At 43.1% G+C, this 12,395-nt stretch overlaps 2 protein-coding genes across 2 annotated transcripts in view; one reads left to right on the top strand and one right to left on the bottom strand.

Moving 5' to 3' along the window:
* The window catches only part of SKIC3 (SKI3 subunit of superkiller complex), a 126,175-nt gene extending 120,588 nt beyond the window's left edge, over positions 1-5,587 (bottom strand). The window contains exon 1 of the mRNA XM_045197929.3: positions 5,470-5,587. The gene's annotated coding sequence lies outside the window, so the exon portion shown is untranslated. The remainder of the gene's footprint in view (positions 1-5,469) is intronic.
* Positions 5,218-7,360, top strand: GPR150 (G protein-coupled receptor 150). The gene has a single exon (XM_053911797.2). It carries the CDS (start codon positions 5,488-5,490, stop codon positions 6,772-6,774), a length of 1,287 nt encoding a protein of 428 aa, XP_053767772.1. The 5' UTR covers positions 5,218-5,487; the 3' UTR covers positions 6,775-7,360.
* Positions 7,361-12,395: the final 5,035 nt, after the last annotated feature.

Raw genomic sequence — 12,395 nt, 5'->3', positions numbered from 1 at the left:
CAGTTTCTTCATAGAGGTATTCGGAAAGTAGGACCTTTATAACACACCACCTAGGCCTCACCCCATACCAACTGAATTAGAATTCTAGGGATGACACCTGGGCACTGTTTTGTGCTTATTGTTGTTGTGTTTATTAAGTTTCTCCAGCTGACGATCCTAACGTGTAGCCAGAGGTGAGCTTCTTCCTAGAGAAGCTTCCTAGGATTGTTTTATGAATCTCTGTTGGTGATGCAATTTTTAAGTCGATCTTTCTTCCATTATATCTTCTGATAGCTGTTTATATGCAAACTCTATCTCTATATGTTTATTTTGTACCAAACCATCTTATTGCTTATAGTAGTTTTTCAGTTGTATCTTATATTTTCCAGGTTAAAAAAAAACCTTATCTGCAAATAGTAATTTTACCTAACTTCCTTTTTCAAACTGTCTTTGAAGTGTTCTTTATGAACCAGTTTATCTCCTTTATCTTATTGTTCTTTGGTGAATTTGTAGGAGCTTATCTTTGTAGATATGTATGAATTTCTAAGAAATAAATTGCACTTCAGGTATGTTCCAAAGTAAAACCCTTAAGAAAAAGATCTCAATCTTAGATTATTAAGGTTAAAATTAAAATAGTCAAATCTATCATCTCCTCATTAAAACTGAAAAACATAAAATAGCTAATGTGTGGGCATGTGTGCCAATTTTAGGGGAAAAAAAACAGCAATAGTAGAGACGTGGTTCTGAAAACATAGACATGTGAAGATAAATAAAAACCACCTTGTTCTACGCAAACCCCTTAATATGCATCCACTGTTAGAATTTACCAGCATTTGTAATGCTATAAGCAGGATCATAATTAGATACAATTGAATTTTAGGACAATATCTACATAATTAAAAATGTTATCTAACAACCATGAAAACAAAAAAAAACCTTATAAAACCAAGATAAATTATGCCAGAATCTAAGAGAAGCCAACAGAAATTATAAACTGGACTGGGGACCATATTTGGGCTTCATTTTTTTACTACCTCCATGGCTACCACCTTGTTACAATCCACCATAATCTGTTGCTTAGAATTTTGCAATAGCCTCCTAAGGTCTCCCTGAGTCTGCCCGTGGCTTTCTTCAGTCTATTGTCACCACAGTAACCACAGTGATTCTGTTAAAAATATATCCAATTACATCACTAAATACTCAAAACCCTCCACTGGTTTCCCATCTTACTCTCTAAAAGTCAAAGTCATTATATTGGCCTTCAAGGCCCTAAATGATCTGGCCAACTGTTCTATCTCAGACCGCATCTCCATCCACACTGCCATTTCGTTCTCTGCTCCAGCCACACTGACCTCCCCGTTACTTGCCAGCACAGCAGCCATGTACCATCTGAAGACCTTTGTGCTTGTCAATTCTTTCTGCCCGACGTGCAGTTCTTTCCCCCAATTTCCATGTGACTCAACTGTTTCCTCCCTAGGTCAGTGCTCAAATGCTACCTTCTCACAAGGGATTCCCTGGTTTATTTTTCTCCAAAGAAAACATTACCACCCAATTCAGTGTATGTTTTGCACATTTAACTTGCTTGTGGTGTCTCCCATACCTGCTCCCCCACTAGGTTGAAAGCTCCACACAGTCAGGGCCTTTTGTTCTTTTTGTTTCCTAAAGTATCCCAAGTGCCTGACACATGGGAGAACCTTAGTACTTGTTAAGTTAATCTGAGTTAGAATTAGAGTTTTTCAGATATCACATTGGATGAGAAAACTAACACGTTAGGTCATGGCAGGACAGGGGGTGAAGAGGAGTGGACTTCTCAATAAAGCAGAACTTTCTAGAAACAGTAAATTCTAGCTAAAGCCTGCACAGGAGAGTTGACAAAGGGATTCTATCTCTCTTTGTTTTATCCTTTTCTATGAAAAAAGCCAGGTACTAACTATTTTAAGCTTTCTAAGCCATATGGTCTCTTTGACAACTGCTCAGTTCTGCCCTGGTAGCATGAAAGCAGCAACAGACAATAGTAAACAAATTCGCTGGCTGTGTACCCAGGAACCTTTGCTTACAAGTACACGGGATTCATCCTGTGGGCCATAACTCGCTAACTTCCAATCTAGAACAACGGCTCACAAGTTTGCTGCAAATTGGAATCCCCCGAGTATGTTTAAAAACTATCGATGCCTGGCTCTCACCTTCAAGCATGGAGAGTTTTAAAAGCTTCTCGATTTAAAAATGAAGAAATTTTTACAATTTTTTCTTGTAAGAGAATGACAAAAATTAAAAACAATGATGAGGCTCATTATTGTTTGGATTATAGGGAAAAGCAAATATGCACTGTGTGCACCATGCCTTAAAATGCTTTAAAAATACATGTACTCTGCCCTAGCAATTTCAATCCTAGGATTTTATAAGTGGATAACTGGAGGTAATAGAAGAATATATGTGAAGAGATGTTCTTCACAGAATTATTTATAAAGTGAAAGCTGGAAAATCTCTGTCCAGAAATAGAGGGCTATTTAAATCATTGTATTCACTTCACATTAAACATAATTATATCACATTTTTTACTGATTAAATGGGAAGTTGTCCAAATGTAATTTTAAGTGGAGGGGAAAGAGCAGGATACAAAATATTGTATATAGTATGATCTATTTGTTTTGTGTGATCTTTTTATACATATATAGTTCTAGTCATTATAGTCTGGAGGACATATAACTTAAGTATTAACAATGATTATCTCTGGGTGGTCTGTGAAGTGGTTTTTATTGCTAATATGTATTATCTAATTTTTCTGCAATTAATGTATACTATTTTATAATAAAATATATATTTAGTTTTAAAAATGTATGTCACACTTAAAACATCACCAATATTGAGACAAACTAGCACTGTGTCCCCTGACTTTGTGGAAATTGTACCGAGGGACTATTTAAAGGTACAGGAAGAATTAGCTGTGGTAACTAAAAATTAAGAAAGGCAATTATTTAACAAAATGTAAGAGAAAATGATATTCATAATATAATACAACATTCAGCTGAGAATATTTTCATTTCATACTAATGTAAACACTGAATATAGATTTAACCTGAAATTACATTACTTTATTAATAGTATGTGAAGATACAGTAGGTACAGAGATGTGAAAGCTAAATCTTTAACTTTATCTAGTAAGAAGGTATTAATACCTAGAATCACTGAATCAATAAACAGAATGACACACTTAATTTAGAAGTAGGGAATGAAGTACATGCCAGAAAACCAGCACACAGAATCTAAATCGGTCCTCTCTGGAAGATGGGAAGGAGTGAGGATGTGTGGACAGGGAACCCTTTATTTTTATCAGCCCTCCAGTTCCATCTGACTTTCAAAATAATGTGCATGTATTATTTTAATAAGAATTTTGAAATTAACATTGTATCAGGTCTTAGTAAAGTTCTGTGAAATATAATTTCACCAGTAGAATCTTGTTATATGAAAGCATTTCGGTATATTTGAAACAAATTACAGAGCCATCTTGAAAAACATTAAACTGATACTGGCCAGGAGAATCGCTGAATTACGCGTATCGCTGAGGGAGCGCTCCCAGGAAGAAGTAGATCAGAAGCTGGGATGACACGTTACAAAGAGAAAGAACCTGGGCAAAACCTTTTGAAGGGAAAAATGTGAAAATTAAACCAAGAGTTTGATTTCCCAAGGCTATCATCCTACCTCCTTCTTAAATATTCCACCATGAAGATATTCCTACATCTCCCTGGAGCTCCCCCGGGCTCCTCTAGATGATACTGGCATAGGTATGAAAGGCATTTTTTCTTAAGTGATGGATTTATAGTTAAGGCAGGAATATTTGCCCAAAGTTATCTGAAGTGCATCACATATCCATCAACTCAAAACAAATTTACTAATACCTGCCATGCGTCAGGCCCAGCACTAGGTACTAGGAATATGATGCTGAAATGATAAATGTTTCTGGCCAAAGGACAATAGCTCGGGAAATGGGATTACTACCGAAACGGGCAGGATTGTCATCTGCGCCCACCACGCCCTCCTATCCCATGCACCTTGAAGTGCCAAGTGTTTTCTCAGCCTGAGAATGTGAACCCCAACAGACTCCCAGATCGGGAAGTGTAGGAATTCTACTTTCAGAGTGACTAACGTGGAGGGTGTCCAAAAGACAAACTGATGCTTCCTACAGGAAAAAACTAAAATTTTTCCTGAGGATGGAGAGCTAAAATAAACGAGGCAGCATTTAATCTAAACCGGCTCCTATAGCTTGGATTTCTTTTTTAAAACATTGGCCCCGTTATTATTTTCTTAGTCATCTCTTCCCTAGGCCTGTCGGAGGCATAGTCCCCGCTAGCAACCTCCCATCTGCTGGAAAACAGAATCAAGAGAATGAGAAGCCATGATGACACATCGTCGCTGGACGGAAAGCAATAAATGCACTACTATTTGCATAAAACCCATCCATGCCCTCTTCAGCCTAATGAAATGGATTTGACACCACCGAGAAAGCAGCTGTGACCCTCTGCTCCTAGTTAAGAGGAGTATTTGAAACTGCCTGCAAACCACTGCAACTCTAATTGCCAAGCAACGTCACGGACTTTAGTCTAAGTAAATCTTCTCATTGTTAGCCAGAGAAAGTCAGATCCTTACCAACTGGCATCCTCTGTGCTCAAAAGGCTGTTAGGTTTCTTGTGTTTCCGTTTCTTCTACTAGTGCTGATCCATGGCAGCTCAAACCCTTTTATTTATTTATTCCAATCAAAACTACTTTCGCCCTGGCTAGGTGGCTCAGTTGGTTGGAGCGACGTCAGCGCACCGAAACGTTGCTGTCGGACTCCTGGTGAGGGCACTTACCTAGGTTCATGTTTGATTCCTAAGTTGGGGCAGGTCGAACGAAACCGATCTCCCCTTCCCCACCCCTCCCCTTCTTTCTAAAATCAATAAACATACCATTGCGTGAGGATTAAGAAAAAAAAAACTACTTTCTTTACTATTTTCTTTTCCTACTGGCAATCATGAAACCACCTTTGAGGGGTCCGATCTCAGTCGGGAGCTTCATGTTTTGTGGGTTGCTCCTGGTTACAGGAGCCTTTACCACGGCCCCGCAAACGACCTTCTGTCCAGAGCGCTCTGCCCGAGAAGAGCCAACAGGGAAGGTTCCAGAGCTCAGTGGTCGGCGGCTCCTGCGAGGGCAGCTTGGGGGCTTGGGAGAGCCTGGAAGGGGAGAAAGGATTGGGAGGGGAGACTCCGAGAAGGTGGAGAATAGGAATCATGTGTGTTGCTCGAGTGTACAACCCACATGCGGCTGTACAACCCACATTGGAGCGACAAGTGACGAGGACAACGTGTAAAAAACAACTAAGCGCAAAGCTACAGGAACCCAGCTTCCTCTCTGAGCGTTTTCAACTATGGGAACTGATAGAGCCGGCCTCGCGCCCCACGCAGCCTCACCGCCACCTCGGTTTCCCGCGCCCTGCCTACTGTCTCCGGGACTTACTCTTCCTTTCGACTAAGGATGGAGTATCCCTTCGGCCACTCAACCCCGTCGCTGGCGCCCAACCTCTCCGTCCCCATCGTGCTGGGCTGGGGTGTCAATCTGAGTTCCGGCCAGGAAGTCCCGGCTCCCGGGCCTCCGCCGCCGTCACCCAGGTCGCCCGGCCGCCTGGTCTACCTGGGGGTTGTCCTGGTGCTGTCCGTGGCCGGCAATGCCAAGGTATTGTGCCGCCTGTGTGGCGGCGGCGGGCCCTGGGCGGGTCCCAAGCGTCGCAAGATGGACTTTCTGTTGGTGCAACTAGCCCTGGCTGACCTGTACGCGTGCGGGGGCACCACGCTGTCGCAGCTGGCCTGGGAGCTTCGGGGCGAGCCGCGGCGGGCGGCGGGCGACCATGAGTGCCGCCTAGTGCAGCTACTGCAGGTATCCGGCCGCGGCGCCTCGGCCCACCTGGTGGCGCTCATCGCCCTCGAGCGCCAGCGCGCCTTGCGCCGTCCGCTAGGCCCGCCGCTGCCGGCGCGCGTCCTAGCTGCCCTGGGCTGGCTGCTGGCTCTGCTGCTGGCGCTGCCCCCCGTCTTCGTGGTGCGCGGGGGAGCGCCGTCGGCGCGACGCGCCCAGTCCCCAGACGCCCGCGCCTGGGCCGCAGGGCACCGCTGCCGCGGCATCTTTGCGCCTCTGCCGCGCTGGCACCTACAGGTCTACGCGCTGTATGAGGCCGCCGCGGGATTCGCGGCGCCGGTCGCGGTTCTGGGCGTCGCTTGCAGCCGCCTGATCTGCGCCTGGTGGCAGCGCCCGCCTGCAGCCCCAGCTGCTGCGGCGCCCAGGGCGGCGAGTCCCGGCCGAGCGGCCGCCCACAGCGCGCTGCCGCACGCCAAGGTACAGAGCCTGAAGATGAGCCTGACGCTGGCGCTGCTGTTCTTGGGCTTTGAACTGCCCTACTTTGCTGCTCGGCTGGCAGCCGCGTGGTCGTCAGGACCCGTGGGAGAGTGGGAAGCTGAGGACTTGGCGGTGGCGCTGCGCCTCGTGGGGGTGGCTAACAGCGCCCTCAACCCCTTCGTCTACCTCTTCTTCCAGGCGGGCGACTGCCGGCTCTGGTGGCGGCTGCGGAGGCGCCTGGGCGCTCTCTACCGTGCACAGAAGGGAGTCTCGGAGGACGACGAGGGGGCCCAAGTCCACCAGGTGCTCCACCGCCACCGCTGGCCCCGCGCCCACTACCACCACGCTCGGAGGGAGCATCCAGAGAAGGGCTGCTTGCGCCCACCGCCGCCGAGTCCCCGGCCGCCGCCCTGCTCCTGCGAAAGCGCATTCTAGGTGGTCCGTGGCCGGAGACGGGTCATCTGTCGCTGCGGCACAGCCTCCGGGAAACACGAGGCTGGCCGCCTGCGTCAATCTGGATCACAACGGACGGGAGAACAGGAGGGTCTCCGAGAGAGGGACACTGAAGCTGTCCACTTTCTCCACTCTCGTGTTGAATTCCTTTGTAATGTTTACATTTCCCTACCTTATTCCAATCTCTTTTCTTCCTTTCAGTTCCTTTTCACAATTTCCCACTTGGTAACGAGGGAGCGAGCCATTAGGAAATTGTAAAAGCAGTCCAACTGACAGTTCTTTTTGAAGTTCCCTGTTACACTCCTGTAACTTTTCTGGATAACATCATCTGTTTTAGCTATATTGCCAAGATTTTATTTGATGGTTTATTAACTGTTTTGGCTTATTTCGAATTGTGTTTAAATCAAGTGTACCTTCGGGGCCAGACAATTGGCCTTTCTTTCCAGGAGAAAAATCTCGTTGCCCTCCCTGAAGAGCCCGGACATTGTTCCAGTGATACCGTGAAAAATGTAATCGTGCGGTTACTTCAGAGCCACAGAGTATTCGTAAAATAAAAGCATTTCCCACAGCACAATTAGTACTGTTTGGTTGGGGTTTTTTTTCCCCCCTTAACATGGTAATGTGGTTTCTCCGAAGAAAATCAATGTGGCCTTTATTCCCAGTATAGCTTCCACTTCAGTAGAAACTGTGCTTATAGGAGGGACGCATAAAAGCTTCCCTTAGTCCCTTTCGAAAATGTCCAGTTTCGGTAGGAAGTTGTCTGTGTGCCCAGACCAGCCACTACGGAGGCGATACTGCCTGCAGGTGGAGCCTCTCAGCACGTGCCCCTGGCGAACTAGCGAAAAGAAGTACCAAGGTGTTGGATATGGGTGGCGCTCACTGTCTCTGGTGGGGGAGCCTCATGGAAATTTGCAGCTAGGAAGGAAGCTGCGGCCGCAGAATGCTGCATGTACATATAAAACTCCCTTTTAAAAAACGAAAGCAGTGTCTATTGGTGTGGGATGCTGAGAATAAGGAAGAAGAGTAGATTTAAATGGCTCACCCCCAATTGTCCTTTGATTCTATAGCACTCATGAACATTATATCCGTGCGCTTTCCAGTGTCTTTCCGCTGAGAATCTGCAAGCTTTCCACTATCATGCTTCCTGTTCCTGCATAAATGCAGGACTAAGATGCAGAGAGAGGCAAGGATTGGTGCAATTCACTTGCAGAGTCAATGCTCTCTTGGGCTTTCTTTGTTTTGTTCACTGATACATATCATCATATTTTTGTTTAAAAGAAAAAATCTCTACAGTTTATATTGAGGACAAAAGGTAAAATTGAATATGGACTGGCTTTAGGCGATACTTGGGAATTGATGTCAATTTAAAGTGTGATAATGCTTTTGTGGTTATGCAAGCACGTCTTCAGAGTTTTCAGAGATGAATTGTAACGATATGAGGTCTGCGGCTAATTTTCAAGGTATTCAAAAACAACTAAATACATATATTTAACAATGTTAACATTTGAAAATGTTACAACTGTTGAAGCTCAGTGGTGAATATGTGGGTATTCTTTTGTATTATTCCATTTTTATATCAGTTTTGTAATAAAAAGTTACAAAAAAAAGAGAGCAGCCATATTTAACCTAGTGTTCCAAACATTTAGCTATGGAACTATTTTCCCTTTATAACATCCTAATATGGAAGCATCTGCTGCTTCACAAGTATACTCCAGGACACTTTGGCTTAGGGCAGGCTTTTGGTGACTACACTTTAAAATATACAATAATGACAAATATTCACTGAAGAATAAAATCTTTTTAAAATTCAAAATATGCTTTAAAAGCTCCATTCACTTAGCTGAGGGAATGTTTGCTGAATCATTTGCAAGGAAGCAGTTCTAATGCTCTGAACATTGGTGTGACCTCACTGGCCGGAGGAATGAAGGCTGCAGCTTGCATAGCGACTCCTGAACGGCTAGCACCCAAATCTTTTCTCTTGGTATAACCTCATGGATTTTGACACAGGCTAAACTTTCGATCACCTGTATCCTTCTGTGCTTCATAAGATGAAATTATATATCACTTAGAGCATTTTCAGGAAGAGAAATAAAAATGTATAGGTATTTGACACTTCCCATTAGGGATGAAGTTATCAGGAGAACTCATAATTTCTTGTGATGGTTAATTTTATGTGTTAACTTGACTGGGCCCAGATATTTGATTAAATGTTTTTTCTGGGTCTGTCTGTAAGAGTGTTGATGGAGAAGCTGAGCATTTGACTCAGGAGACTGAGTAGACTGCACTCCGAAATCTGAGAGCCTGCATAGAACAGAAGTAGAAGAAGGGAGAGGCCTGGCTACTGAACTGGATTGTGGGTCTTCTTACCTTGAACTAGAATTATACCACTGACTCTCCAGAGTCTCCAGGGGTTAAGGCTGGGGCCCTAACTCTATCCCCTGAGCTTTACCGTACCATTGGGTTTCTCTAATTTCAAGTTGGTGTGAAATCTCATCAAATCACATAGTAAGCAGTTAAATATCTCAGTTTGATATGTGGTTGGAGACTATAACCCAGATCTTCTAAAAATGGGAGCCTTTGACTCTGGCCTTTGACTCCCATTTTTAAGGCATCAACACCATTTTACCAATCTACCCGTGATTTAGTTGTTTGTTGCTGCAAAACAAACCATCCCAAAGCTTAAGGGCTATGATTCATTACTTCTCACAAGACTGTGGGTTAGCTCAGCAGTTCTTCTGCTAGTTTCTCCTGAGCTCACTCATGAAGGTGCATTTAGCTGGAGGGTCTTCTGGGAACAGGGTCTGGCTGCGATGGCTGAGTAGCTGGGCCTGTCCACCTGATCTTTCATTTTGAGTTGCTTCATTGCATGGTAGTCTAAGGGTAGCTTTGAGAGGGCAAACGCCTATGCATAGCTGCTATTAAGACTTTGCTTGTGAAAGATCTACTGATGTCCACTGCTGAAGCAGGTGGTGTGGCCAAGCCCACAGTCTTTGTGGGAAAAGGTTACACCAATGGTGGATATCAAGAAGAGTGATTCACTGGAGGACGTTATATAATACTCTACCCCAGCTCACTTTATGGTTGTCACTTTTTGGTCTGGCTACACTTTAAATGGAAAATATGTTTGTGATAACAGATATATATCTATGTGTATAATAAACTTCATATATTACTTTGCACATGTGAATCTTTAATAAATATCAAATGAATGAATTAACAAATTAATAAAATTATCAATGACAAGAATTTGCAAATAATGTCACTAATAATTGTAGTTTGAGGTTTCTCAACATAGTCCTTAATACAAGAATTACTTCTTTTATTTTCTCCCATTTGCTCCTCTATGCCCATTATAGTATCCAATCCCTTGACACATCCTGGCTGAAATAAAATGAAAGCGCACTTGGAATGTTCCTATTTCTTTGATAAACAACATGCAGTAAGCTAAAATGAGACTGTTTTCTTTCCGAAATTCTTCAATTAGGGGTTGCTTGCTGCTACAAATAAAATCCAGCTTATTGCCCTAAGCAATAAGAAAATGCATTGGTCTGTAAGTTTAGTACCTATCTTTTCTCCTGCATAAATTATTGTTTCAGGTTTTATATTTAGGTCTTTGATCCATTTTGAGTTTATTTTTGTAGATGGGGACAAACTGTAGTCTAGTTTCAATCTTTTCCATGTGGCTTTTCAATTTTCCCAGCTTTGTTTATTAAAGAGGCTTTCTTTTCTCAATTGCATGTTTTTGGCTCTTTTGTCAAAAATTATTCACCAGTATACATGTGGGTTTATTTCTGGGTTCTCAATTTTTTCCATTGGTTTGTGCATCTTGTTCTCTGCCACTACCATGCTGTTTTGATTAATGTCACTCTTTGGTATAGTTTGAATTCAGGTAGTGTGATAGCTCCAGCTGCATTCCTTTTCACCAGTATTGCTTTTGCTATTTGGGGTCTTTCATATTTCCATACAAATCTGATGATTTTTTGTTCTATTTCTTTTTTAAAATGTCATTGAGATTTTGATGGGAATTGCATTAAATCTGTGTATTGCTTTGGACGTTTTAACTATGTTGATTCTTCCAATCCATGTACAGGGAATATCTTTCTATTTCACTGTGTCTTTTTCAATCTCTTGTAATAATGCTTAGAGAAGATTTAATGAATTTGAGCCCAAAAGCCAGGGAAGTAAAGGCAAACATAAATAAATGGGACTGTATCAAACTAAAAAGCTTCCGCACAGCAAAAGAAACCATGAACAAAACTAAAAGGTAACCAACCGGATGGGAGAAGGTATTTGCAAACAACAGCTCCAACAAGGGGTTAATATACAAAATATATAAAGAACTCATGCGACTCATCACCAAAAAAGCAAACAATCCAATTAAAAAAATGGGCAGAGGACCTGAACAGGCACTTCTCCCAAGAAGACATACAAATGGCCAACAGATATGTGAAAAGATCCTCAACTTCAGTAGCTATTAGGGAAATGCAAATGAAAACCACGGTAAGATAGCACCTCACACCTGTTATAATGGCTGTTAGCAACAAAACAAGTAATAAGTGTTGGAGAGCTTGTGGAGAAAAAGGAACTCTCATTCACTGCTGTTACAGCCTCTATAGAAAACTGTATGGAGGCTCAAGCCTAACTATTACCAGTGAGATGACAAGACCTTGATGTTTGTCTTCCATCATTGCATCTGATTGTATGGCTCTTTAGTCTCTTTTATTCTAAAACAGCCTCCTGACATTTTTAAAAGGTATTATGTTTTTGAAGAGACCATGCCAGTTTTCTTGAAGATTATCCCACATTACTCATTTTTCTTAATATTATTATGGTATCATCTAATGTATTTTTTTCCCAATCGGTTTCTTCACAGAAGTACTTCTCAGAGTCAATATGTTAATGTACAAAATGGCTCTCCAAGTGGACACCTTTAAGGAGCCTCTGCCCTCTTCATAATAACCCTTTCTTTGGGAATTGTCCCCATCTCCAAACAAAACACACACACGCACGCCTCTAGCAGTCACATGTAGACTCTGTAACCCCACCTTTGGGGCTAGCCCATTAGAAACACCTTGAAAATGGATGTAGATATAAGTGACAGAAATTTGGGCAGATTTAAGGAAGGAGAAGACTAAGAAAGCCAGGAGAAAATAATTTTCTGAGAAAGTATTTTCAGGTAGGTTCAAAAGTGATACAGTTATTACAGTTGGAGATACTGACAGTGCCTACACCCTGAGAGAACAGACGAGAGAACGGAGCTGAGTCAGGGCCCCAGAGAAGACACAGTCCAGACGACACGCACTGAAGTGATATCGGGCTGGGCGACACCAGCGCAAGTACAGGTCTGGCTTAGATGCTGGCCTGCTGGAAGGTTATCTTCTATTTGTTCTCGCACAGTGCATTCTATGCAGACCCAGAAAAAAAAATAGTCTGGGCTAGAAAACAAGGAGAAAGAAAAAGGAAGCAAGGAAAGCACTCAGTTTTGGCACATTGTGTACGTGGTAGAGAAAGAAAGCAACGAACAAAAGCAGCTAGTTAAACTGTCAGAGACAGCTGAGCAGCCCCAGAAGGAATAGGGCGCTGCAGAGGGGACTGAAGTTCTG

This window comes from Desmodus rotundus, chromosome 1 (assembly GCF_022682495.2).
Source record: "Desmodus rotundus isolate HL8 chromosome 1, HLdesRot8A.1, whole genome shotgun sequence".
Taxonomy (NCBI): domain Eukaryota; kingdom Metazoa; phylum Chordata; class Mammalia; order Chiroptera; family Phyllostomidae; genus Desmodus; species Desmodus rotundus.
Note: the sequence above shows the minus strand (reverse complement) of the source record. Positions and strands in the feature narration are given on the sequence as shown.